Consider the following 27,809-nt stretch of genomic DNA (forward strand, 5'->3'; position numbering starts at 1 on the left):
GACACACACACACCTGGGGCTGGGCACACACACACACCTGGGGCTGGGCACACACACATCTGGGGCTGGACACACACACACCTGGGGCTGGGCACACACACACACCTGGGGCTGGGCACACACACACCTGGGGCTGGGCACACACACATCTGGGGCTGGGCACACACACATCTGGGGCTGAGCACACACACACAGCCAGGGCTGGGCACACACACATCTGGGGCTGGACACATAAAATGCATTAAATGAATTTAATTTATATAAATTTTATAGTTTTATAATCACTTATAAATTTAAATGTATGTGTTACTTATCTTACACATTTAGATGTGATTAATATTAAATAGATGTGGTTGCTATTTAATGTATAAAGTGAATCTTCATAATTATTTCATTTAGTCTAAGGGATTATTTTAATTAACTTTAATATTTATATTTATTTATCTATTATAAACAAATATATAATAATATATTCTATATAATTATATATAATTATTTTTATAATAAATATATATTATATAATAAATATAAAAATATATATTAATAGTAGTAGAATACATCAATATTATATATTAATATTATATATAATATATCATATAAAATAAAATAAATTATAATAAGTATATAGTTATAATTATATATAATATATATATTTATATATGTCTATATATGTTTATATATATAATGCATATACAGAAATTTATACATCAATTTATTTAACTTTATTATTATTGCACATAATAATATATGACATTATAAATTATAAATATTTAATTATAAAAAATTTATTTAACTTAAATACAATGGCTTTAGTTAATTGGGATTTGGCTCCTGACCACGCCCCATACTATGACCACGCCCCCACGTGGCCACGCCCCCTCATTGCCCTCCCCTCTGTGTCCGCCAGAGGGCGCCCCTCCCCTCGCCCTCCCCGGCGGCGCCGCGCGCCCTCATCTGCCCGGCTGGTGCGCGGTGACGTCACGAAGCGCGCTGACGTCACGAAGCCCCGCCCCTGGCGCGGCGGCCGCAGACCCGCCGCAGGCACCGCGCCGGCGGCTCCGAGCGAGCGTGAGGGGCCGGGGCCGCGCCGGGATAAACCCTCACTGAGTGCTCCCCACCCCGGCCGCCCCGCCGTGCCCTGCCCCGTTTCGCCCCTCCGGCGGCCGCGGCCCGCCCCGCCTGCCCCGCCGCATCAGGATGTCGGTGCCGGAGCCCGCCGGCGGCGAGGAGAAGCAGGCCAAGGAGGTGGAGGACGCCGAGAAATATTCCTTCATGGCCACCGTCACCAAGGCCCCCAAGAAGGTAGCGGGGCCGGCGGGGAATGCAGATCCTGATGGGGGAATAGCCCCCGGTTGTGGCGAGGAGGGAACCCGGGTTCCAGGGAGCAGCCCCCGTGGCGGGGCAGGAAGGAGCCCTGTTCTGCAGGGCACAGCCCCCGGTGGGGCGGAGGGAGAAGCCCCCGGCTTTGGGGTGAACAGTTCAGGGGGAGCAGCCCCCGGTTGTTGCGGGGGTCAGTCCCCGCTCTGGGGCTCTGGGGCCCGCACCGGCCCCGGGTGGAGTGGGAGATGCAGCCCCCGGTTTGGGGCGGGGAGCAGCCCCCGGCTGGGGGAGAAACCCTCGGTTGTGGAGCGGGGGGACCGTGACCCGGCTCTGGGAAGAGCAGCCCCAGGGATGGGGGTTTGTTATGGGGAAGCCGGAGCTGATCCAGTTTGGGAAGTGGGGCTTGTCCCCATTTAGTGCTGGAGAGGGAGGTTGGTACCGGCGAGGGGATGGCAGGAATGAGCCGGGGGACTGCTGGCCCGGTTTGGGGTGGGAGGGAAGGGCTGGGGTGCGGGGGAGAGAGGGGTCTGTACTGGGGAACAGCCCTGGCCCCATGGAGGAGAGGGGAGGACCGGTATGTGCAGGTTCTGGGGTCTGGGGCCAGAACAGGGGCCTCGGCTGGGGCATAGGAGGGCAGGGGGACAGGGAAGGGGACAGGCAGGGTGGGGTCCTCGTGTGGGACTGTGGGGTGACACGGCTTTGGGGTGGGGATGAAGCAGGGGACACCTGTTATATGGGAAGAGCCTGAAGCAGCAGCCTGGAGTGCAGCTGTCACTCAGGAGAGTGGCCAACAGATTTCAGAGAGTTGAGTTTTTTGGGGACAGGGATTCTGTTGGAGGTGTGGGTGGGAGAACACTTGGGCTCAGGAACATCACCTCAGTACCCCTCCATCCTCAAAGGCCTCACAGGAGCTCTGAGATCACCCAGTGCTGCTCCACAACCCTGTGGGGTGCTCAGATGGCACCGAATCCCTGTTCTTGCCACTGTAGCAGGGTGCAGGACCCCAGTGACCTGGGGAGCTGGCCCTGTGCTCTGGGCTCAGTGCTGAAGTTTCAGTCCTGCCAGGGAGGCAGATCCGTGTTCCAAGCCCTGCACAGATTTGTGCAGATGAACATTGTGTTCCCCTCGGGGCTGCAGCCGGCTGGAAGCAGTGGAGGAGGCAAAGGCAGAGCAGTCACAGAGAATGGGAACATCCTCATTCTCTGGGGGAATCTCTCCTGCCTGCTCTGGCCACGGGTGGGACTGGGGAGCGTCTGGCCCTTGGGGGAGGTCAGCTGGGTTTGAGGAGTCTTCTCTCCCAAGGAGCAGAGCTTGGAGACCTGGCCCTGTTTATCTGGGCTGTGGACATAGCCTGGAGGAAAAGCAGAGGAATGTGGGGCTGGTATCTGCCTCTTCCAGCAGTGGCTCAGCACAGCTCAAACTCAGGGATTGTTTTTACCTTTTCATAACCATCATCTCTGTCAGAGAGAACAGCACCAGGCTGCAGCTGGCTGCTCCAAGGGGACAGCAGGCTGCTCATCCCAGAGCATCCCATGGAACCAAAATACCTGTGGTAAAAAGAAACACATCCAGCATCCTCAGAGGGATGAGATGTTGCATCCCCAGAATTTCCTGCTGCAGACACGGCTGGTTGTGCAGCTCGAGGAGCCTTGGTCGGACTCAGTGGCTACTGCAGCTCTTCTCGTGGCTGGGTGAGGATATTGAAGGTGCCCAGAGCGACACACGACATTTGAGGCTGATAACATCAGAGATGGGAGCTCGCTGAGCTGAGCTCAGGGAACAGATCGCTCCGGGCTCCTGTTTTCCTTGCCTGGCTAATTCCTGCAAATTGTGCTGGGGAATGGCAGAGGCCTTGGCAGGAGGATGAAAGACCAAGGAAGGGAGAATTGCTCTCCTGAGATAAGCTGTTGAGTGCCCCCAGCTCTGATGCCTCGGAACAGGATTGCAATTAAACCATTAAAACGCCCTTCTGATTGCCTGCAAGTCTGAGTGACTTTTGTGCCAGCTGCCCTGGAGCTCCTGGCATGGTCAGAGGCCAGCAGATATGGTGGAGAGAGATGACTTATCAGCGTGGAGGTGGGCAAGATGGTGCTGTGCTGCTGAAGCACTTCCCTCCTGGCTTTTTTGGGCTCCCTGAACTTTGCTGGTGCAGTTTGTGTGAAGCGTTTGGAGATGGGGAGGGTGGGAACGTGGCCAGGCTCAGTGCATGCTCCGTCTCTCTCTGTGAATGGCTTTTCAGAGGAGCCTTAACTTGTGCTGGAGCCTGGGGAAAGTGCCAGTGTGAGCCCAGCAGTGTCCAGCCCAGGACCTGCAGGAGCATTTTGGATGCAACTGGAAGCACTTTGGCCCTGTGGGTGCTGCTGAGAAGTTGGTGTCTCCTTTTTGGGGTCACCTGGAGCTGGGAGTCAGCCCCAGCATTGCTCTTTTCTCTCATCAGGGACTCGTTTCAGGTGAAAAAGTGAAACAAGCAGGAGGTAAGAGATTAAATACGATCAACTCCAGGCTGAAGTAGGAGCTGAGTCAGTGGAGGCGAAAGGAGGAATGGGGATGTTTTCCCCCTGAGAGCTGGGGTTTCCTGGCTCTGCCAGAGCTCCCTTTTCACTGCAGTTTGTGGGGGTTTGTCTGTCAGCATAATGACCCCAGTTTGGTCTGGGTGAGGTGGGTCTTTGCCCAGGAGTGGTTTGCAGGCAGAGGTGGGCGATGCTGAGCTCTGCACCTTCTCCAGCCACTGCTGTGATGTTGCTGAGGAAAATTGGGAATGCTGAGGCTGGTTAGTGACCATGGATGTGGAGATGACGACGGGAGAGCTCAAGGGCAGGTTGTGCTCCTCCAGATCCTCCTGTGCCATCGCTGCTGCGTCTGGGCATCTGCTCTGCTGCCTCCCCGGAGACTGCAGGTGCCCTTGGCAGCCGTCGCCTTCCCAATCCACGTCAGCCAGTCGGTGGAGCCTTAAACTCCCAGCCGAGCCCAGCTGGGGGTGCCCCGGAGCGGGAAGGACACGGAGAGCTCAGGGCAGGGCAGGGGGCTTGGCACGAGCTGTCCCCGTCTGTCACCTCACCCTGCTGCATCCTCATCCCGCTGGCACCGCTGTGTGCTGGGCTCCTCCACACCTGGGTGCTGGCAAACAGACGGGCACCGCAGGCAGATCTTTCTCCCGCAGCGTTCCCGGGCTCTGAGATGGGCTGAAGGCGGCGGTTTGGCTCGGGGGAGGTGAGCCGTGTGCCCGCGGGGCCGGGGCGGGTGTGCCGGGGCAGTGCTGTGCCCCTGCGGATGGATGGATGTCGGCTCTGCTCTGCTCTGCCGGGATCCCGCGGCTGTGGCTGTGGCTGTGGCTGTGGCTGTGGCCGGGAATGCTAATGCACAGCGCCGCAGCTTTGCGGTGCTGCCTGCTGTGCTGTGGGGGTGGCAGAGATGGAGCTCGGAGAGGCTGGGGAGAGGGGGATGGAGCCCGTGGGGAGCTGCTGGGCCCTGGGGAGGGCCGGGTGTCCTTTCTAGAGCATCGTTCCTGTCCGCAGTGGCCTGCGGAGCGCTGACCTTGCTGCATCCCTGCCCTGCACAGCCCCTTCCCAAAGACCTGCTCCTGCCCCACTTGGCTTATCCCAGCTCCCTGCAGCTCTGCCAGGCCAGGTGATAAACCACCTTCCCCTTCAGGCTGTCAGGAGGACGAGACTGCCCTTGTTTGTCCTGACAGAGCTCCTGTAGCCGTTCGTTTTTCCTGTCCCTTTAATTTAATTCCTTAGAGTGGCTGCTCATAAATCCTGTGTGCCTTTGTGAGCCTGTCTGGGGCCATGGCTACCAGCTCCTGTCCCGCTGTTCTGCAGGCACTGTGCACCTGGCTCTCCTCATTCCTTTGCCCAGATCTTCACTTCTTTGGTTCCTTGTTCTGTCACAACAGTTTTTCCTTCTCATAATGAGGTGCCTGGGCTGGGATGAGTTGAGCAACTCATTGTCCTCTGGGTGTCCTGAGATGAGTCTGACCTTCCCTGGGGTGCATAACAACCCTAATAAGTGGGTAAAAAAAGCACAGGGGTGTTTGGAATGGAGGTGAGTTACCAGGGCTTGGGGGCAGCCAGTTCACAACTCCAGTTGTGTTAAATGGTGGAATCCTAATTTTTTCTAAGTTGCTCTTGGGATCTTCCTGTTGTTTTGGAGGGTCTCCCTGATGTCCAGAGGGGAGGCTTGTCCCAGTGCCCTGGCACTGGGCAAGGTCAGAAGACACTTAATGGAATTGTTGAACCAGAGGGGGAAAGAAACTCCCAAAGATTTTGGGGGTTTGATTGGCACAAACCGTCTTCAAAATGATGTGCCAGAGCCTGTGGCTTTTGCTTACCCCTTTTCCTTCTGCGTCCCTGAAAGCAGCTGGATTTCCATCTTCTGTCAGCCCTTTGGAGATGGGAGAAGAGTTGGATATTCATTTTTCCCAGTCTTCAGAAGCATCTCTTGTCATCTTTTGATGCTGTGGGGGTGGAGACCACCCACCCTGGGAGCCCCATTCCCATGTGAGCAGCCACGTCTGGAGTGTGGGAAGAGTGCTGGAGGCAAGGAGCACAGAGTTTTGTTTTGACCTTCCCCAAAATGCCAGGTTATCATCTGCTGGGGCCTGGCCTACCACAATACTTTCTTTGGGAGCAGTTTTCTCTGTGCTTTCCAACCTGTGCAAATGTTGGAGTGGGTTCCTGTGCTCCCTGCTGGATCTCGAGGCTGGGGTATTTTGTTCTGGAAATCAAGTTTTCAAGGTCAGGTTGGAGTTAATCCTTTGCAAGTGAGGATCCTGTCTATGTTGCTCCTCTGAGGAGTTGGTGAGTGCCTCATCCCAGATTTTGGAGCAGGAAATGTGTGGTACTTCAGCCCTCAGCCTGAGGGATTTATCCCCAGGAGCTTCCTGCGGGTGACGGCTCGTTGTGTTTCCTGCTGAGCCCTTTGATCAGAGCTGCTTATCTGGGTTCTCTGGCTCACCTTCACTCAGCACACCGTGGTGACGTTCCAGGTGACTGTCCTGGGACCTGCTGGTGGCCCTGAGGGCCCGCAGTGCAAAGGACTTTGTGCCAGAACTTCTCCCAGAGTGAGACGTGGTGAAAGCAGGGGTTGGATCTGTAAGGGGCTGGGAGAAGGGTCAGGGAGCTCCACCGAGGAGGAGCATCGTGGTGCCACCTCAGCAGGCAGTGTGGAGCCCCTTCCCAGGGAACTGGATAATTCCAGGGGTTTGGGCACTCTGAGCAGTGCTGGAATCCACTCTGCACCATCCCTCTCTGCCCACGTCATCCCTGCAGGCTTCCCTGGCATGGTTAACCCTTGGGAATGGGTGCTCTGGGACATCTTGGTTGACAGCCCAAAGATCCAAAGAGAAACCTGCTGTAGTTTGGAAATGGTTTGGTTGGAAAGGACCTTCAAGATCACCCAGTTCCACCCCCTGCCATGGGCACACCTTCCACTATCCCAGGGGTGCTCCAAGCCCCGTCCAGCCTGGCCTTGGACATTTCCAGATATGGGGCAGCCACAGCTTCTCTGTGCTCCCTGTGCCAGGTCCTCTGCACTGTCACAGGGAATAATTTGGGCTGTTTTTTTGGCAGTTCTGTGGTTCTGTGCCTCTGAGACAGCAGGATGCGGAAGCTGAGGCCGGTCCTGCCTTTCAGAGCTGCCCCCACTGCCCTGCTGAGTTGGGCTGCCTGAACTGTGAATTTTAATTACACTTTGGGATCAATACGGTGGCCTTGGTAACGAGCTTATTGCTGCTGCAGAATCTGTTTACTTCAGGTTGGTGACAGCCAAAGGACTGAGGTGGCCGAGGACATGATGTTCCAGCTCCTTGAACAGGCTCCATTGTAATTTGGGTGAGGCTCTGCAGCCCTTGGAGTTGGGTGCAGCTTCCCCTTGGCTGCCCCCACAGACCTGGAGCTGGCTGGCAGCACCCGTTCCTGCCTGCCTGAGGAGCTGCCTGCATCCAGGAGCCAGGATCTGGGTGGGAGCTGCTGGAGCCTGGTTTATCTGTGTGCTGTGGGTGGAGGGGATCCACTCCTTCTGGCCTTTCGCAGTGAGAAGAAACGAGCAGCCTGGAAAAGGAGGCTCCTTGGGGCTTTGCCTTCCTGAAATTCATGTTTTAAGTGTCCTCCTTCCAGATGAGGGTGAGGTTCAGCCTTGTGTCTGCTGTTTTCTGCCTCTCCTCCTTTCGCCTCCCAGCTGGGAGCCCCAGATTTCACACATTCCTGCACTGTGGGGAGAGTTTCACATCCAACCTGGGCATGTTTTGGAGCCAGAACATCTGGCTGATCCCTGTTGACCTTGGAGCTGTCAGCATCTTACAGGCAGCAGAGTGTCTCCTACATCCCTTCTCCAAATATTCAGTGAGCTTGCCATCTCCACGAGGAAATCACTTCCATCCCTCCTGCCTCCTTTAAAAGAAAGGGACTTCATGGAATCAGCTCTGTTTGCAGGAAAAGGTTGGCCCCGCTCTGACATGACTCAGTATCCAGGAGGGTGATGTTTGTCCATCCTGGTGGTGATTCCTCAGACTCCTGAGCAGGGGAAAGCTGATGCTGAAGCCTGAGGTTTCTCCTGCTTTGCCTCTCACCAGATGTGTCAAAATCCAAGTAATTTTCAGGGCTGAAAGTAATTTTCATAGTCTATTGGTGAATGAGGAATGGGCAGCTCTAGTGGAGCAGCACTGTGGGGAGCTTTGGGAGTCAGGGCAGGGGGAGGATGGATTTCCAGTTTTCTGTTTCCATGCTGATCCTGCAGGGTGTTTTCCCTTAAAGCCATGACAGAGGCATGGAGGATCAGCTAAAGGTACCTGAGAGGACCTGGAGCCTCTCCTGGGATTTGCTGTTTTGGTTTTTTTGGCAGAGCACTAGAAATCTTGGAATGCTGAGATTCTCCAAGGCAGTTTGGGGTGAAAAGAGGAGGTAGGTGGAGTGTCCAGAGTGCCAAGGGGAGTGATTCCTCCCCCAAAACACAGGGGCTGGTTTAGGATTACGGAGCAGAACTTTGGGCTTCTCTATTTGATTGGGTTTTTTTGTGGTGAACCCTCCCTTCAGACCATGAGGTGCTGCTGAAGGAGCCATTTGACTGTGCTTCCAAGTCTTCTCTTGGTCTCATACAACTGTGCTTGGAGAGGCATTTTCTAATTAGTTTAAAAATTGATTCTAATTAAAGCTGATTCCCTTTCAGCTCTGACACACAAACACATTTCCATGGGCTTCCAGCTCTGCCAGCTGGCCTGTTGGAGGCCAGCAGTCCTTGGATTGCCCCATAAGCTGCTGGAAGTGATTTAACACTCATGGAATAGGGGAATGGTTTGGGTTGGAAGGGTCCTTAAAGCTCACCCAGTTCCTCCCTCTGCCATGGCTCCCAATCCCATCCAGCCTGGCCATGGACACTCCCAGGGCTGGGGCAGCCACAGCTTCCCTGGACACCCTGTGCCAGGGCCTCAGCACCCTCACAGGGAGGGATTCCTTCCCAATATCCCACCTTTCCCTGCCCTCCATGACCTTGTCTTCCCTGTGCAGTTTTTACAGCATGAAAACTCCAATTAATCCTGATTTTCCCTCTGCCCAAACACGGGCCGGGCCATGGGCTGGGTGGGCACTGGGGGTCAATCCCGAGGTGAGAAATCTGGGATGGCTTTAACCAGTTGCTGTTTGCCTGCTGTTCATGGGGATGATGGGGTTAACCTGTGAGACGTGGCTGGAGTTCACTGCCCTCAGGGATCCCAGACATTGGACTTTTGCTGTTCCTGTCAGGAAGGAGATTTCCCTCTGTGCTTCAGGAGATATCCCGGTCCATCAAAGCCGGGCCCAAGACTTTGCCTCGATTCCTGCCGGCCAAGGGCTGGATGTCTCCTTATCTGCTGGTGGGAAGTTTTCCCTCTGCTCCTGCTGGAGCACACCTTTGACCTCCAGGTGTTTATGAGGCAGGATTTATCCCCAGTTACTATTTAACACTCAAAATTACATTTCTTTTATTGAATCCCTCCTTCTGTTTATTTTCCCTTTAACTGGTATTTACGGTGATTCCCATCAGGACTGAAGTTTTGTGGTGATTTCCAGCCTATTAACCTTTGGAGTGGGTCTCTTTCTTTCCTGGTAGTTTTTTTTCTCTGACAAGTTTTGGGGTTCATGTGGAAGTTCTTAATTCTCCTCTTGGACTCTCAGAAACCTGGTTTGTTTGTTTATTTTTTTTTTTTTTTCTTAGTGCTTTACCCAACCAGCCTTTCCCTGGCAGTGGAGGATGGAGGTTGGGATCAGGGCTTGGCTGGTTTGCTTTGCCAGAACCTCAGTGCCCTTTTATTTCTTCACTGGGAGCAGTGTAAAGGTTTCCAGGCAGAGCTTTGGCTGGGATTCCTGCTCGGGGAGTTGGTGGGGAGAGTGCCAGGCAGGTCTGTGCCTCCAGGGAGAACTGCCTGCCCTGTGAACCCTCTGGGAGTGAGAGGGGCAGATCCAGGAGCACCAAATTCCACGTGGCTCTGCCTCCATTCACAGAGCAGCACCCTCGGGAAGCTCTTCCAGCTGTGATACCTGAATGGAGCACTTGGTTTCTTCTAAAAGCTGAAAAAAATTCTCCTCTTGCAAAGGCCACACCTGGAGCAGAAGCAGGTCCTTTTTCCTGAGGCTTGTTCCACTTCCAGCCCTCACAGAGCCCTCGGTGCTCAGGCTGTGGAGGACCAGGATTTGCTTGCTGAGAGCTCTTCTGCTGTTCCAGCCTCCCTGTGGAATGAGGCAGTGGGCACTGCTGGGGAAAATCCCCCACCCTCACCTGGCCATGGGCTCTGCCTGGGGATTCATTTGCTGCTGGGGAATTTGAACTGGGAAGCTGGTGGTTCTTCCGTGGGCTTGGCCACAGTCTCATGTGAATTTGTGCAGCCCTTTGCCATCCAAGTTTGCACTGGTGTGCATGACCAGAGTTTGGAGGTGAAAAAATGGGGTGGTTTGAGTCACAGAGCCAAATCTGCCTCCAAACCCTCCCCTCTGCAGTGGTTTGGGGATGAGGATAGTGAGTCTTGCTGATCCTGATCCCCCATCCCACTTTTCTGAGTATCTCATTTTTCCTTTCCTTCCATCCTTAAGGAGTGCTGTGATCCAGAAATACCCTTCCAGGCTGCACAAACTCACACAAAAAGAACCCTAAAACCATCCCTGTCTGCCTTGCTGATTCCCACCCCAAAAATCCATGTCCTGTTGTATTGTGGAGCAGGAGCTGTGTCCCCATGTGTGTCCCCTGTTTCCAGCCTCGTGTCTAGACACTGTCCTGTGGGAACAGGGGCTGGCTCTTCCAGCCTGGGAGCAGAGCAGAGCGGGGCTGAGGACAGGGCAGCCAAGTCCTCTAAACAAACCCAGAGCCCTGGCATGGCCACAGTGGGAATGGGGCCAGCTCCAGGGGCCAGCACAGGGACACACACTGGGAGCACTGGGAACCTGCAGTGAGCAGGTTTGGGATGGTCTCGGGTAAGCAAACATGGCAATAGCTCTTTTCTCCTGGTCAGGGAGCTTGGGGTTCCCTCTGGGATCTGAGTGGCTCTGAAAACACCTTGGAAGGGTTCTGTCTGTGGCTCAAGCAAAGCTGCTCCTCTCTTCTTTTTGACCTGGAATGAAGAACACTGGTTATCTGACTTTTTTTCCCCTCTGCTGATGAGGCTGAAGGGCCTCATTCCCTGGGATGCCTCTGCCCTTCCTGGATGCTGTGATGAGTTCCTGTGATGTAGCTCCTCCTCAGGAAAAACCAGTAGCTCTCAGTCCTTCTGCAGATAAGGAATCCTTGGAGACTGAAACCTGAAGGTGCCCATGTCCAGGTGGGTGAAACCCAGCCCTGCTCTGAGCTGCTGCTCCTGTCTCATGTGGGAGCAGGGCTGGTTAGGAGGAGGATGCTTGTTTGAGCTGTAAAACATCCCTTGTCTGCCTGAATTTCCAGGAATGACAAAGAAATGATGGACTTAAAGGACAGGTCGTGTCAGGGCTGCCTCAGCAGCATGGGCATCCAGCAGAGCCCTCCCAGCCTCTGCCAGGGAGTTTTTGTTTGGGAGAACATTAAATAAGAGGAACTCGCCACAGTAAATAATCCTAATCCCTGCTGCTGGTTTTTTTGCAGCCAAAGGAAAAGTCCCAGGACTTTGGATCCTTACAGGTTTTCTCCTGGGAGGACAGAAGTGGGTTGCAGAGACTCTTCTGCTTCAGAGGTGGCTGTAGAAATGTGCTCTCCTCCCATTTTGCTGTTTCTCCCTGGGCGACTGTGCTGTGTCCTCACATCCATGGATGTCAGACTCGGGAGTCTGGAGGGTTTTGAATGGTTCATTGCCTTCTGCTTATCTTGGGTGATGTGTGGAGCCTGCTCCTGTCCTCTCTCCACTTACCCAGGACAGAAGTGGCTGGGAGGACACTTTTCCCATGGCTGCGTGTGTGCCAGCGCTCACGTTGTCCCTAATAATAAATAATAACAGTAAAAAAAGGATTGCTGAAGCAAACCTGGGGGTGCTGGGAATAGAGCCTGGAGCTGCTTCCCAGCCCGTGTCCTTTCCCCTGTGGAGCCTGTGCATTGATGAACCATGTCAGCTGTGAGTTGGTGGAAGCTTTCCAAAAGCTCTGTTCTTCCACATCCTGCTCCTGCTCTCCCCCAAGGCTGCATGGGATGGAATCAGGGATGTGTGGCACAACCAAGGAGCTTAAGCGACCTCTCTGGAGCTGTTCTGGGAACAGAAAAAGTGTTAAAATGAAAACTGGGATTGTCCTGTGCGAGAGGGACATGCTGGGCTCATCTATGCCTGGGGTAGATCCAGCTCCATCTACAGCTCCCACTCCCTGGAGTCAGGCAGTGGGATTTTCTTACTCTGTCAGCTCCAAAACCTGCTCTCCTGGCTGACCACTGGGAAGGTGCTCGGGATCAGCCATGGAGGATGGCACACCCTGCAGTCATGAGCTGCCAGTTTGTTGAGATGGTCCAATCCAGACCTGCAATCTGTTTGCCCTCCCTGTGTCGCAATAATTAAACAAATGAGGCTGTGTGTGCTGGGGACACTGGAGCTGCTGGGTTTGGCTCTGCCGTGCCAGTGTTCTCACTGGATTTATCCTTATAACAAGGAGGGAAGCTTCTTCAGGCTGATATTTCAGCTTCCTGGTGGTTTGGGATGCCCTGGGCAGGGTGGCCAGATAGGGTGGACAATGCTCCCTCAGCTCCAGCTCTGGCCATGGAAAGGGTGGTTTGAGCTGAACATGAACAGCTGTTGTTGGGAAATGTCAGATCTGTCTGGGAATAGGCACAATGGCAGTGGATTTCCCAAAGGGAGAAAATGCCCTCCTGGCTTGGCTGGTGTGACCAGGAGCAGGCAGTGCCCAACGATGCAGAAGATGGTGGATCCTGCTGTTTTCCTGAAGAACATGTCCCCAAATCCCTGCTCTTCCAAGCGAGGAGCTGCTCATTTGGCCCCTTAATTCTCCAGCCCCACATCCTCCTTCTGCAGGGTAGCGATGCTGAAAACCCCTGGCTTCATTCCTGTGCAGGGAAATGGGTGCTGCCTTGTTTTCCCTCCTCGATCATGAATTTCTGGGATGAAAAAATATTTTCCTTGCTCTTCAACCCTGGCGCTCCACCCGGCTGGAAGCAGGACGAGGTTTGGGATGAGATTAACTGCACTGCCCCATCCCACTGAGGCACAGAGCTCTGACCCACAGCCCCCCAGCTGGGAATGCTGCTCATTCCCATGACAGGCAGAGAGGGATTAGGAGATTTTCTCTGTCTCCTTAATGCAGCTCGAGCGAGCGCCGGGCACGTGGAGGGCGCTGGTCACGCACCTCTGCCCCGGCCACGGCCGGCCCGACCTCCCTCAGCTCCTGCCCTGGACACAGCGGTAACTTCTGGGATCACAGGGGTTGGATGGTCGGATGGTTTCCTTGGATTCGGGGGGCTGGTGGTGGTGGTGGATGATAATTTTAGCCAGGGCAGATTTTGCTAAGCTGGAGAGTTCGGCTGAGCCCTGGTAAAGCCACGGTGGGGATTACTGGGGGTAATTCAGCACTTGGTTTGTTTAGCACTTGCTTTTTCTCTCTCCCCTTGGATTCAATCCCCTTATTCCCGTGTTTCTAGGCCTGCTGTTTCTCTTGCAGAGTGGGGTTGTGCCTCAGAGCTGGCTCAGCACTCACAGCTGGAGCCCTGAAGGGGAGGTGGATTGTGGTGTGGGGTGTTGTGGGACTGGGCAGTGCAGGATCCCTCCATCCCATCCTCTCTTTTCCACCTCATCCCAAAGGAGCTTTGCTTCATGAGCCCATCCAGGCAGCACATTTCCCTGAAGGGAATTGCCCTGTCCTGGAGCTCACACATCCTGGATGCTGCAAGCCACGACAGATCTGCACCCTGGGATTATGTTTTTTCCCTCCTGGGTCACCTCTTCCCTGGAAACCTTTCCCTGAGATACAGAAAATTGCTCAGCTAACACTTTAAGCTGTTCTAATGCCAGCAGCTGTTTTATACAGAATGTTTTTTATACCCTCTGGTTTGATGAGCTGCCAGAGGAAGAGCTTGATGTGAAGGCATGGAAATCTTGTGTCCTGAAATTGCTGATACTTTTCCCCCCTTGGAAGTGCCCATGAGCAATACACCAGCATGGAAGCAGCACAAGCCTATCCCAGGCTGTGTGGGGGAAGATTGATCCAAGCAATGGACCTTGAACAAATTCCAGCAACATCTTTCCTTGTTGGGAAACCTGCCAGCTCCTGCCACATGCCCTGAGCACAGTGTTGGTACCTCCTGGAAGTGCTTCTGCCCCTCTTATCCCTGGAATCAACTTCCCTGTGGGGATGGGGGATGTGGTGGGCTCCGGATCCTCCCTCTGCTCTTCCCTGGGGATGGAGGTTTCAGTGCCCTCCAGGTTCTCCCTCTGATTTCCCCTGGGGATGAGGGTTGTGGTCTCCTCCACATCCTCTGCTCTCCTGTGGGGATGGAGGTTTTGTTGCCCTCTGGATCCTGCCCTTCACAACCTCTCTCTGCTCTCCCGTGGGGATGGAGGTTTTAGTGCCCTCTGAATCCTCCCTCTGCACCAAATGACCTCAAACAATTGCAAAACCAAACCTTCTGTCTCCGTTTATCATTCCTATTCCTTCCACTACTACAAACTAAAGTAGTTCTCATCAGAATCCAACTGGAGTCTGTTGGGAGGTCTGGTTGGGGAAGCAGATACTGGGCTGTGATGTGTCCAGGATGGAGGAGCTGGCTGGAAACCATGCAGGAATGCCTGGGATGCCTGGCTGGGTGTGGTGATGGATCTGATCTGTGCCAGTCAGTTCCTGGAAGGGATGCTGGAGTCCCACATCATCCCTTGGAGAGAGCCATGGCTTTCATGCCCCCTTGTCCCTTCCCAAGTGGAATAACATGCTGGTTTTGGACCATCCGCTGGGATTCTGTAGAATTGTTACCTTTTCCAGCCCAAAAAGCTGTACTGGTGCTGCAGCCACCCCAGCTCCAGCTTGTGCAGATTCCTCCTTTCTGGAATGGATCATTTTAACTAAATAGTTTCATTCTTCTCCCCTCCAAAGGCTGTTTCCTGCATCAAAGCTTTCAGGGAGATTTTGGGATGGCTGTGGCAGAGAAAACCCCTCCTTGAGGCTGCTCTGGGCTGTCTCTTTCCATCATCCTGATTTCCCCAGGACTCCTCTCGAGGTCTCCTGGGTCTCGGGAATGCTTTGTTAATCCCACTCCCTGCCATGACGTCTCATCCCTGTTAAATGGTAAAATTAAATCCTGCAGGGACGTGATCTGAGCGAAGGGGCCGTGCTGGGGATCTTTGTCAGGGTCTCCTGCATGGGCTGCAGGCTGGATTTGTTGGTGCTTTCCCTAATTCCCTTTCATCTCTCCTTTCCCTGGCAGGAGCAGCAATAAAGCCCTTTGCTGGCTGCTCACTCGGGGCCAGCGCAGCAGCTCAGCAGTTTTGGGTTATTTTTCCTCTCTTTTTGGCCCAACACAGTTGAATTTGATGATCTGGTGGAAGGTGCTGGAGCCTTGAGTTGCCTCTGGCTGAGAGAGGTGGCTGTTTTGGGGGTTCTCTTCCAATGGAAACATCTTGTCCTGCAGAGGAGGCTGAAAGGCAATGCAATGTCAACTTCTTTTTGTTGAAATGTTCTCTCTTGCTGAGGTTTTTTTCCTGTGCTTTCAGTGTCAGTTTTGGAAGGACGTGTGGTGTTTTTAACCTGCGGGATGCTCTGCTCCTGGGAAAGAGCCTGGAAGCACCAGGGATCTGTTGGGACCACCCCAGCTTTTCTTGCTGCTGCATTTTTGGGCAGAAATCTGCCAGGATCGGTTGGGGCAGGGGCTGGGGGAGCAGGGACTCTGCCTCCACATGGGATTTGGGTTGTACAAGGAGGGTGATTCCTGAAAGAGCCTTATGGAGCTGGGAGTGGGTTAAAGGGGATGTTTCAGGGTGCTCTTTTTATCTTCAGCTGTTGTGTCAAACCTGCAGGGTGACAAAAGCCTGGTGGCAGTTGTTCAGGTAGAGGAAACGATTTAATTTTTGCCGTCTGTAGCCTTGTGTTTGGTGATGTTAATTTTTGTGGGCTGAAGGGATCTGTGTGTAGCTTGGGGATGTGTCATGCCCTAAGGATCACCTCCTGATTTAGCACTTCTTCCCTTTGCTCCCAGCAAATCCAATTTGCAGATGACATGCAGGAGTTCACCAAATTCCCCACCAAGACGGGCCGTCGGTCCCTGTCCCGCTCCATCTCCCAGTCTTCTACTGACAGCTACAGCTCTGGTAGGTGCCAGCTCCTGTCCTGTCCTCGTGTGTTCCTCTCACAAACCCAGTGTGGGTGCTGCTGCTCGCACCCTGTGGCAGGATTTGTGCTTGGATGCTGAGGGAATGATTCCAGGCATTCCCAAAGCTCAGGAATGGATTGCCAGTTGATAATCTTGTTACCTCTGGGTTGTCGTAGAGAAAAAAGTGCAAAATTCCTTCAGGGTGTTGGCTTTCCATAGGAGATTGGTAGTTTGAGCTATGAGTGAAAGCTGGGAAAGGAAACAGAGTAGAAACCTGAAGGGTGGGAGGTTCCTGGATTCATAAGGCCTGGCATAACACTCATTCCTCTTTTGGTTTAGCTGCTTCGTACACAGACAGCTCTGATGACGAGGTGTCCCCCCGAGAGAAACAACAAACCAACTCCAAGGGCAGCAGCAATTTCTGCGTGAAGAACATCAAACAGGCAGAGTTTGGGCGCCGGGAGATTGAGATTGCTGAGCAAGGTACAGAGTGGATGTGGGGTTTCTGGGGCCTGGGGCAGCTTCTGGACACCAGGAGCTGAGGAGTGGCAGTTCCCACTCCTGCTGCAGCCTTGGATATCCTGTTTTCCCCCCACCAAATCAGCTACAGTAGAAATTTTGGGGCTGGAGGTATCCTGGGAGGCCCTGTAAGGAGGGGGGACCCCATGGACTGAACCAGCATTAAAACCTCTCTTCCTTTTGCAGACATGTCTGCTCTGATTTCGCTCAGGAAACGAGCGCAGGGGGAGAAGCCTTTGGCTGGAGCTAAAATCGTGGGCTGTACCCACATCACAGCACAGACTGCGGTGAGTGGCTGCTTGTGTGGGGGCCTGGGCTGGGACATCAGCCTTTCCCTGGGGAAGAAAGTTCTTTATCTCTCCGGAGTGGGAGAAGGGACGTTCAGTAGAGTCTGGGAGTGTTTTGGAAAGGTTGTGCTGGTATTTCCCCAGGGCAGTGTTTGGTTCCTGGGCCCATCACTGCTGCCTGAGGCCTGCCCTTGTGCTGGGGGCATCCCTGACCCCTGGGACAACACTGACCCTCGGATTATCCCTGATCCCCAGGGCAACACTGGCCCTTGGGACATCCCTGACCCCCAGGGTTATCCCTGACCCCCAGGCCACCCCTGTCCCCAGGCCACCCCTGACCCCAGCCATCCCATCCCTGTGTGCAGGTGCTGATCGAGACGCTGTGTGCGCTGGGGGCCCAGTGCCGCTGGTCCGCCTGTAACATCTACTCCACCCAGAACGAGGTGGCTGCTGCCCTGGCAGAGGCTGGTGAGTGCAGCCAGGACAAGCCCTGGCAGCCCCTCCTGCCTCCCCGGCCTCATCCCAGGGGAAATCTTCTAGGGAACTGCATGTTTTATTTGTATATATTTCGTTTTATATTTATATATTTTATTTATATTTATATATGTTTATTTATATATATTTATTATCTAGTTATATATATTTATTTATGTTTTATATAGTTATATTTATATATGTTTATTTATATATTTATCAATTTATATATGTTCATATATGTTTTATATAGTTATATTTATATATGTTTTATTCTATATTTATAGATTTTAAGTAGTTAATATAATATATAATAATATAAACTAAAATATTTATTATAACATAATAATATAAAATAAAAATATAAATTTAATTATATATTAATATAAATTTTGTATTATAAAATTATTAAATTATAATTTATATTTAGAAATTTTATACTAAAATATTTATAATATAATAAATGTATAGTTTATATCTTTAGAAATATGTATAAATGTATACATATTAAAATACATATATACTTATTAATAAACATATTAAAATATACAATATAAACATATGAAGAGATGTACAGATATTTATAAAATGCTTATAGATATATTTTATATAGAATATAAGTAAAATAGATATAAAACAAATGAATAAAAGAAATAGGAATAAATATAAAATTATAAAAACTAAATATATTTTAATTTTATATTTAAACATATTTAAATTCTATTTTATTTATTTTTTACTGTTTATTGTTAGTAGGATTATTTGCTTCTTATTTATTACTATTTCTTTGTTTTTGATTTTTTTTGTTTGTTTGTTTTTTGTGTTTTTTGTGGTTTTTTTTTTTTTTTTCTTTTTTTTTTTTTTTTTCTGTTTTAGGGAATTAATATTTTTGGGGCATATCTTCTAGGGAGGGCTGGCCGGGTGTGACCCTGGTGTGGGCTGTGATGTGATCCCTGCATGGCCCTTGTGTCCGTGTGTTTGTGGAGTTGGCCAAGCAGCAGGAGCTCTGCCAAGCCCAGCAAACTCCAAGGACGCTCCGGTTCTTTCAGGTGTCGCCGTGTTTGCCTGGAAAGGGGAGTCAGAGGATGATTTCTGGTGGTGCATTGACCGCTGTGTTAACGTGGATGGCTGGCAGGCCAACATGGTGAGGAGCATTCTCAGTCCTTCCTCATCCTCCTCCTCACCCTGGGGCTGTTCCTGGCCTCAAAATGCCTCTGACCCCTGTTAAAGGGGGGCTCTTGGAGAACAGCAGCTGGAGATGAGCTGGGAACAGCCATGGGGATGTCAGGAGCTGCAGAGATGGTGTCCAGAGCTGGCACATCCCAATGGCAGGGGAACAGCTCCTGGTGGCGTTGCCATAAGCCAAGAAAAGGCTCCTGTTTCCCTCTGCAGGAGCTGCCCCAGCCACTCCTTTCTCAGCAGAGATGCCACCTGCCCTCTCCCTCCCAAAGCTGGGATTATAGTGGGGACCTTTCCCTTGTCAGAGCCAATATTCCCCCTTGGTACATTGTCTGTGGGCCGTGACACCTCCCACAGCCTCTCCTCTCCCGTTTGCTTTCAGGGCATGAATGTTGTGGTGTCCTGAGCTCAGCCTAGTTAGTTAGTGCTGCCTGTGGTCACCTTTCCAGGCTGCAGAGCAATAGCAGAGGCAGGAAATGCTGTTAGGATCCAGCAGCTCCACACAGGGGTAAGGAATTTCAGTGTTTTGGAGGAGACCCTGAGTTGCAGGCACCATGGCGAGCCCAGGAGTCCTGGCCCCCAGGCTCTGCCCAAACAGCCCCTCCAGCAGTGCCTGAAGATACTCCTCCAAATCATTTTCCCCATCCTGTCCTCAGCCAGTGCATTTCCCAGTGGGAGGCCTGACTGCTCCCTGTTTTTCCATGCCCATTCTGTAGATCCTGGATGATGGTGGGGATCTGACCCACTGGGTTTATAAGAAATACCCCAGCGTGTTCAAGAAGATCCGAGGGATTGTGGAGGAGAGCGTGACCGGCGTGCACAGGTGGGAGCTTTGGGAAGGCAGAGCCAGAGATCTCAGGGAGTGGCTGCTGTGTGCTCTGACCTGCCTCTGCCCTCTCCCAGGCTGTACCAGCTCTCCAAGGCTGGGAAGCTCTGTGTCCCAGCCATGAACGTGAACGACTCTGTCACCAAGCAGAAGTTTGATAACCTGTACTGCTGCCGGGAGTCCATCCTGGATGGGTGAGTCCAGCTCTTTTCCCCACCGGTGCTTCCACACGGGTGGGTTTGGCTCTGGCTGCTCTGAAGCAGAGATCAGGCTCTGCTGTGCTTTGACCTGGTTTTGGGCTTGACTGATCCCAACACAGGTCTCTCTCTGTCCCCCAGCCTGAAGAGGACCACGGATGTGATGTTTGGAGGGAAGCAAGTGGTGGTTTGTGGTTATGGGGAGGTGAGTTCTGTGAGCTGTGCTGGCCTCCCCCAAGCTCAGCATCCTGCAATCCCCTTGCTCGCCCTTGCTATTAGGAGTAGATCCAACCTGGTGAGCAATAACCAGGGAAATCTTGCTGGAATCTGCTGGGAGGATGGAGATCAAGAATCAGATTTCCCAGTTTGCTGCAAATGAACTGGGCTGCACAGCTGACAGTTGCTGGGAACACTGGCCTGAATTATAACTACCCACGGGTGCTCCCATCTGCTCTTCCTGGCCCAGGTTCAGCATCCAGCCTGGCTGTCACTGAGCAGGGCAGGCAGCTTCTCCCTGGGAATAATATTCTGGCAGAGGGAAATTGTATCATGAACTGGTAACTGATTCTACCCTGGAAGAGCTGGAGCTGGGGGCTGCCACCTTCCCTCCATCTGTGCACGTCCATGTGGGTGTTTATCTTCCAGCACTGTGCAGGGACTGGCAGGAGCTGCAAAGGCTCTTCCCAGCAGGAATTTGCTCCCTAATTCATTTAGGCACCAGTGGAGCCCAGCTTTGCTTGACCAGGAGACTGTGCTGGCTCTCACTGAGCACGCTGAGCTGGTGTCTGATTCTCCAGGCAGGAGTTGTGCTGGGTGTTGTCTCCAGGGTCTGTCCCAAGCTTTACTGGATTTCTTCACAACAGGAAAGTCAGAAAACCCCAGACTTCCAAGCCGTATTTGGGTTGGAAGGGAACTTCAAGCTCATCCAGTTCCACTCCCTGCCATGTACAGGGACACCTTCCACTAGACCAGGCTGCTCCAAGCCCCATCCAACCTTGAACACTTCAAGGGATGGGGAGCCACAGCTTTTCTGAGGAGTCTATTCCAGGGCCTCACCATCCTCACAGGGAAGAATCCCTTCCCACTATCCCATGTAACCCTGCCCTCTGGCAGTGGGAAGCCATTTCCCCTTGTCCTGTCACTCCATCCCTTGCCCACAGTCCCTCTTCAGCTCTCCAGGAGCCCCTTTAGGCACTGGAAGTGGCTCTAAGGTCTTGCTGTAGCCTGTTCTCCTCCAAATTTCCCTTTTGGATGTGAGTTGAGTCCCAGCTGGTCCTGCCTGGGTGTGCTCAGTAGACCCAAGGTTGGAGCTGGGTGATAAGTGAGAGTCTCTCTGGAAATGTTTTTGGACCTTACTGGTCACAAAATGGGGGTGAGTAGAGTCAATGCAGCAGAGCCAGGTGTTGGTGTGGGTTGGTGATGTGGAGAGCTGAACTTTAATTTTCCACTGAGAAGAGGGAACAAGTCCAAGATGCTGTTGCAGGAACCTTGTGCTCCCTCTGCTGATGTGGGCAGCATGGGATGGAGGATCTGCCCCCTGAGGAGTGCAGGATGGCTCTGAAATCTTAAAGGCAAGGGTGCAGTGTGTGCTCCTCTAAGCTGTCTGTAATTCCTGCTTGGAGAAAGGCTCCTGCAATGCTGGGGGTGCACAGGCTGTGAGAGTGTTGGGTTGGGAAAGCTCCTGCTGTGGACATTTCCAGATGGGGCAGCCACAGCTCCTCTGGACAGCCTGTGCCAGGCCTCACCACTCCCACAGGAGAGAATTCCTTCCCAATATCCTGTCTAATCCTGCCCCCTGGCAGTGGGAACCTGCTGGCCTTGGAAGGGGAGCTGGGCTTGTGGCAGTTGTGCCACTCACCAGGTACATCCTGAGCGGCTCCTGGCATTGGGCAGGTGGCTGGGATGGGTTGGGCTGTTTAGGGCAGGGACTGTAGCACTGGTGTGTCTGTGTCCTGCCTCACTGTGAGCCTTTTGCCTGGGCAGGTGGGGAAGGGATGCTGTGCTGCCCTGAAAGCCCTGGGAGCCATCGTGTACGTCACGGAGATCGACCCCATCTGCGCCCTCCAAGCCTGGTGAGGTGTTCCCATCTGCCTGGGAGTGTCTCTCTGCTCTTCCAAAGCCTGCCAGAGCCTGAGTGCAGCCAGAGGGATCTGTGGCTCATTTTGGAGAACGTGCACCTTGTTGGGGTGGGATAGGGAAGGGCTCAGGCAGTTTTCAGGGATGGGCTACCAGGCAGAAGGTGTTTGGGGAGGCTGCTGAAGCCTCTATGTCACAAGTTCCTGGCTCATCCAACATTTCCAAGAGTGGGTTGGACATCTGAACTGTTGCACAGCCCTCCCTTGTGGCAGCAGTGTTCCTGGAGGGGTAGAGGAGGGCCTGGGCTGCTGCCAGAGCAGTTTGGAGCTGCTGAGATCCCTCATGGCCTGGGGCAGAGAAGGAACAAGCTTCTCCTCCTCATCGTGGTCCCTACTCCCCTTTTTTTGGCAGCATGGATGGATTTCGGGTGGTGAAGCTGAGCGAAGTGATCCGTCAGGTGGATGTCGTCATCACCTGCACAGGTAGGGAAAGACAAGGTTGGAGCTGGCTGAGAGCATCATTCCCAAGTGGGGTCTCAAGGGAGCTGGGAATGGAGGACATTCCACTGCTGTGTGTGCTCCTAATTTTCCACAAACTGGGCTCTGACAGGAGCTTTTCCCCCTGATTTGCTATTTGACCACAGTCCTGGCCCAGAGCAGAGGGACATCTTGACTACACGTTCTCAGGGTATTTTGGGATCTCCTAGAGCCTGGTTAATATTCATGGGAACAAAGATCAAAGATTTGGGCACTGAAGAGGCTCCCCAGGGAATGGTCACAGTCCCAGCCCTGCCAGAGCTTAAGGGATGTTTGGACAATGCTCTCAGGCACAGGGTGGGATTGTTGGGAGTATCTTATGCAGGGTCTGGGAGTTGGACTTGATGACCCTTGTGGATCCCTCCCAGCTCAGGATATTCCAGGACAGCACTTGTCCCACATGTTCTCTGCTGTCACAGCCAGAAGGGCTCACGTCCCAGGGAAGTTCATCTGATGTTGCCCCAAGCTGAGCTTCTCTGATTCGAGTTCAGGGAAGGAGAAACCAAAGGGGTTTGTGTTCCCACTGCTGTGGCATCAGTTGTGCCCTCTGTGCCTGCAGGGAACAAGAACGTGGTGACCAGGGAGCACCTGGACCGGATGAAGAACAGCTGCATCGTGTGCAACATGGGCCACTCCAACACCGAGATTGACGTGGTGAGTGCTGGCCCCTCCAGCCGTGCCTGCCTGCCTGACCCCTGCCTGACTTCTGCCTCTTCCTCCTCTTCTTCCTCCTCCCCTTCCAGACCAGCCTGCGGACCCCGGAGCTGACCTGGGAGCGGGTCCGTTCCCAAGTGGACCACGTCATCTGGCCGGACGGGAAACGGGTGGTGCTGCTGGCCGAGGTGTGTGTGGAGAGCTGGGCCCTGAGGCTTTGGGCCTTCAGCAGGAAATCACAGATTTAGCCAGGTGGAAAAGTGCTGGGAGGAGCTTCAGGGCTCAGAAAAGAGGGTTTTTGATTTATTTATTTTTTTCTTTTTTATTTCCTGTTCTTGAGGGCGGGTGTGTCATATCCCACATGCAGCCACAGAGATGCCATCTGGCTCCTGTTCTTCCGAGCTGGGATTCATCCCACTCGGGCAAACCCCATCTGTGCAGGGTTTCCCAGGTGCTGGGTGGCTCCTCTTCCCACAGGAGCTGTCCTGACAGGAGGAGGGACTGGCTTTTCTAGAGTCCAAAACATTCCCCTGCCTTGAAATGAAAGGTTAAGATGAAAATTGGAACAGACTTGAAATGCTGTGGTCACCGTGCTCTGGTTCTCTGTGCCCCTGTTCCCCTGTGCAGGGAGGGGGTGGAGGTGAAGCCAATCTGGGAATTCACTTTGGTTCAGATTTGGGAGCATGTCCAGCTCTGTGCTGACTCCTCCTGCTTTCTCCCAGGGCCGTCTGCTCAACCTGAGCTGCTCCACAGTCCCCACCTTCGTTCTGTCCATCACAGCCACCACGCAGGTCCGTACGTGGGTGGGGCCCTGCACGAGCCTCGGGGTGGGGATGGTTTGGAAGGAGCTGGGAACATGCTGGGATTGGTCCTTGAGGTGGCACCACTGCCAGAAATACCATTTTTGTCTGGGCTGGAGTTATTGCTGGCGTGGGTCCAGTGTTTTGGGTACAGCAAGTTTTTGGGAGGGCTTTTAAATGAGTGTTTTCATGGCACAGATCCTGCTGGGCTGAAAGACAGGTTTAAGCTTCCCCCAGACAGGTTAGAGCCCTCCTAGGACAGGTTTGAGACCCCCCCCCTAGCATGGGTTTAACCTTCCCCAGCACAGGTTTAAGCCCCTCTAGGACAGATTTAAGCTTTCCTTCAGATGAAACTGTCCTGAAGGAATGACCCTGGTTTTTGGATGCTGCCAGTTTGAGGAGCAGCCCCTCCATCTCCATGTGCCACAGCAGCTGAGTAGTTTAAGAGAAGAGCTGCTAACCCTAAACCATCCTCATGTTTTTCTCTGGGGTGTTGAGCCCAGATGCTGCAAACCAGCTGGGTGCCATCTGATCCCTGATCCCTCCAGTGGGATTGTGGAGACCCAGACAGGGATGTACCCAGGGTGGGAGCCGTTCCCTCAAGGCATGGTGGAAATGGTTGCACTGTCCCTTCAGCTCCCAGATCCTCTTCTGGCTTTGTGAGCTTTGTGCTGCCCAAGCTGGTGGCCATTCCTGAGTGTCCCCAGCTTATCCCTGTGCTCTCTGCAGGCTCTGGCTCTGATTGAGCTCTACAATGCTCCCGAGGGCCGGTACAAGCAGGATGTTTACCTGCTGCCAAAGAAGATGGGTGAGTGAAGGAACTGACTTTTCCCTGGGGAATCTGTGTGCCAGCAGGGTCAGGAGAACTCAAACCTGGGCTGGGAAACACTTGGAGAGGGACATTGAGTTCAGGGAAGCCACCAGAGGCAGTGACCTTAAAATACCTGGGTTTTATTTTGATTAATTTGATTTATTTTCATTAGTGTTCTGCAGCAGGGGAGGCATCCCACATCCTTCTCTGGGATTTTCCATTCCCTCCTTGTGCCTTTAGGGGCACATCCAGCCCAGGCTTGGGCTCAGCTCTGCTTTGGGTGATGGTGAATCTGGGGTGCTGCCCATCCAGACCTTCCAATCATCTCATCCCCATGTTGTGGTGGGGGATGTGGCCCCCCTGATCCCGTTTTCCCTGTCCCATTCCCAGATGAGATTGTGGCCCCCCTGATCCCGTTTTCCCTGTCCCATTCCCAGATGAGATTGTGGCCCCTCTGATCCCGTTTTCCCTGTCCCATTCCCAGATGAGTACGTGGCCAGTTTGCACCTGCCATCGTTCGACGCGCACCTGACGGAGCTGACGGACGACCAGGCCAAATACCTGGGACTCAACAAAAACGGGCCTTTCAAACCCAACTACTACAGGTGAGAGCTGCTGGGGCAGGAGCTCCCAGCTCCCCCTTTGGTTTGGAGTTCTGCCTCCAGCTCCAGGGTCTCCAACAGCAGGAGGATGTGGAGCTGCTGGAGAGTGTCCAGAGGAGGCCACGGAGATGCTTTGAGGGCTGGAGCCTTTCTGGGGGAGCTGGAAGGATCCCAAGACAGCTTAGAGCCCCTTCCAGAGCCTAAAGGGGCTCCAGGAGAGTTGGAGAGGGACTGGGGGCAAGGGATGGAGTAATAGGACAATAGGGAATGGCTTTGACTGCCAGAGGGCAGGGATGGATGGGATATTGGGAAGGAATTATTCTCTGGGAGGGTGGGGAGGCCCTGGCACAGGGTGCCCAGATTTGCTGTGGCTGCCCCTGGATCCCTGGCAGTGTCCAAGGCCTGCTTGGACAGGACTTGGAACCACCTGGGATAGTGGAAGGTGTCCCTGCCCATGGAATGAGATAAGCCTAAAGTCCCTGCCAGCCCAGTCTGGAATCCCTAACCTGGGGATCCCCTGCTCTGGCACAGCAGCACCTCCCACGTCCCTCACTGTCCCTTCCTTCTCTCCTAGATACTGATGGGACCATTTCCATGAAGGACCAGACCACACAAGGCAACATTTGAGAGATTATTTTTTAGAAATCATTTTTATTTTGGTTTACCTTTTTTTTTTTTTTTTCTTAACCACCATCAGAACCTGTTTTTTACATTTTATCTGTGATTTTTAAGGTCAGGTTTTCTTTTCTCCCCCTTTTTCCATGATTGCATCCCTGTCTGATCTCACCAGACAATCTGGGATTTGCTTCTTGCTTTCATGTGGCTGAAGCCTCTGATTCCCAGCCCTGGCTCCAGGAGGGGCTTTCCCTTTCCTGCTGTGCCAAGGGCACTTCATTCCTGCAAGCAACTGTTTATTTTGGCTTTTATTTTGTATTTTTTTTCCCACCTTTCCAGCCCACGTCGGTCTCAGCCGGGCTCCCTGCGGATCCGGAGATGCTCTTCTACTTTATCTTCTATTTCTTTGTGTGGATTATCTGCAACTTCTAAATTGCCTTAAAGAGCCCAGTTTTAGCTGCTAGATCCCTGCTCCGGGTGTTTCCTGGGAGCAGAGTGGCCTGCAGGACACACCTGGCAAAGGGGGTGACCGTGCCCAAGCCCAGCCCGGGTCCCTGCACTGAGGTGGCCCAGGTTTGGTGGCCACTGGCCTGGGTTTGTTGGCCACCTGGGTCCAGGGGAGTTCAGTGTTTCAGGGTGCTAATCTGAATCCGGATGGGGGTCACTTTCCCAGCATTATCCTCATCTCTCCTAGGTTTTTTTTTAATTATTTTTTTTTTTAGCCAAACTGCACCTTAATTGAGTTTTAAACATCTTTTTTTCTGTTTGTTTTGGTTTTTTTTTTTCTTCCTCTTTTCCTTTCTGATCCTTACAGAGATGATTTAAAGAGGAAGCACTCTTTAAAGGACATGGCAGCCTTCCCATCTCCCACTGGGAAGTGCTGGCTGGTGTTGAGGGTGTCTGGGGTGGGGTTTGGGGGTGTTTTACTATTATTTTTTTTTTGAGCTGGATGCAGAGATGAGCCTTCCCCATACCCCAGCCTGGCCCTTCTGCTCCCTGTTGCTGTTTTCCTCACCCTCTCTCCCCGTGTCCCAGCTGCTCCATCACCTCCTCCGTGCCCACCCTGCTGACATTTCCCTTTCCCAGCCAGTGCTGGGCTGTGGGGAAGCTCCTTCCAAACCCTCTTGGCTTTTTTTATCCTCCCCAAATCTCCTTTCCCCACCCAAGGGAGGGAAGGAGCAGCTGGCACCTCCCAGCTCATGGAGCTGCTCCTTCCCCCTTTTACAGGGATCCACCTGCCTGGCTCCTCCCCGGGGGAATTTACAGCTCTGGGAGTGCAGATCTCCTTGGGGAGGCAGGAGATGGATGGGAGAGGTGCTGAGATCATCCCCCCCTCATCTCCTCTGACTGTTCCTCTCTCCCACCCCTGCCTGATCTCCACAGATTTTGGGGATCACCTGCCTCGCTCCCCTACAGATCCCAGGGGGATCAAGTGGATCCCCTCCAGCATCCCCCAGCCCTCCCTGGGGACAGCTTAGTGAGCTGGGACGGGCGTTTTTGGGAAGGATTGGGAGCATCCCCCCCTTCCCTGTGAGTCCCCCACATCCAGGGGGTCCTGGCCCTCCATTCCCACCTGTCCCAGGTGGAATCTCCGTGTCTGGATAAGCCATGGTGGGGGAGAGCCCTGGGGGGGTGATGGCAGCGAGAGCATTTGGGCCGGGAGCGAGAGGTTTATTTTGTATATGAATGATTTTTAATGAATGCAATATTAATCCTTGCAGATGAGCAATAAAATCATTAAAGTCTAATTAAACTATTAGGAAAAAGGAATTGCTTTTGGTCATGGGTGGTTTATTTGGTGCCTTGGGGGGGACTTGGAGTTGTTTCTGAGCCCAAGGGCAGGGCTGGAATGTCCCTTGGGTCACCTCGGGGTGGGGATTGGGTCCCGCCAGAGTTTTCTGAGTGTTACCACAACTCTGCATTTTGGGGTCTCACCCTCTTTCACGCCCAATAGGGCACCTTAGCTTGGGGTTTAAACCCTGTCAGGTTCATCTGTCGGGGTCCAGCTCCCCTCTGAGCCCCACCAGGTCTCCCCTTTTTGGGGTCTGAGCCCCCCCCATTCCCTTCCCTGGGGATTCCTTTGTTCAGCCCCTTCAATTTGGGCTCTGCCTGTTCCTGCCACTCTCAACATGGCGGCCCCCAGCGCCCGGGGGCGGAAGTGCCACACCCAACATGGCCGCGCCCAGGCC

The 27,809-nt window shown here is 53.0% G+C and overlaps 1 protein-coding gene across 2 annotated transcripts; it reads left to right on the forward strand.

Annotated features, from left to right (window-relative positions):
• Window positions 1-1,156: 1,156 nt before the first annotated feature.
• Window positions 1,157-27,382, forward strand: AHCYL1 (adenosylhomocysteinase like 1; the record flags this gene model as incomplete). 2 transcript variants are annotated; one of them, XM_083878696.1, is made up of 17 exons in its annotated part: window positions 1,158-1,302; window positions 15,931-16,042; window positions 16,384-16,527; window positions 16,750-16,850; window positions 17,216-17,318; window positions 18,374-18,468; window positions 19,220-19,326; window positions 19,407-19,523; window positions 19,668-19,731; window positions 21,510-21,598; window positions 22,014-22,084; window positions 22,698-22,792; window positions 22,882-22,980; window positions 23,515-23,583; window positions 24,322-24,400; window positions 24,888-25,008; window positions 25,580-27,382. In XM_083878696.1, the coding sequence occupies exons 1-17, from the start codon at window positions 1,198-1,200 to the stop codon at window positions 25,584-25,586; spliced, it is 1,578 nt and encodes a 525-aa protein (XP_083734822.1). In that variant the 5' UTR covers window positions 1,158-1,197. The 2 variants fall into 2 exon arrangements, with proteins under 2 accessions (XP_083734823.1, XP_083734822.1); XM_083878697.1 differs by lacking the exon at window positions 25,580-27,382 and having other exon boundaries at window positions 1,157-1,302; window positions 24,888-25,012.
• Between the last annotated feature and the right edge of the window lie 427 nt (window positions 27,383-27,809).

This window comes from Zosterops lateralis (genome assembly GCF_965231275.1).
Source record: "Zosterops lateralis genome assembly, chromosome: 26".
NCBI lineage: Eukaryota > Metazoa > Chordata > Aves > Passeriformes > Zosteropidae > Zosterops > Zosterops lateralis.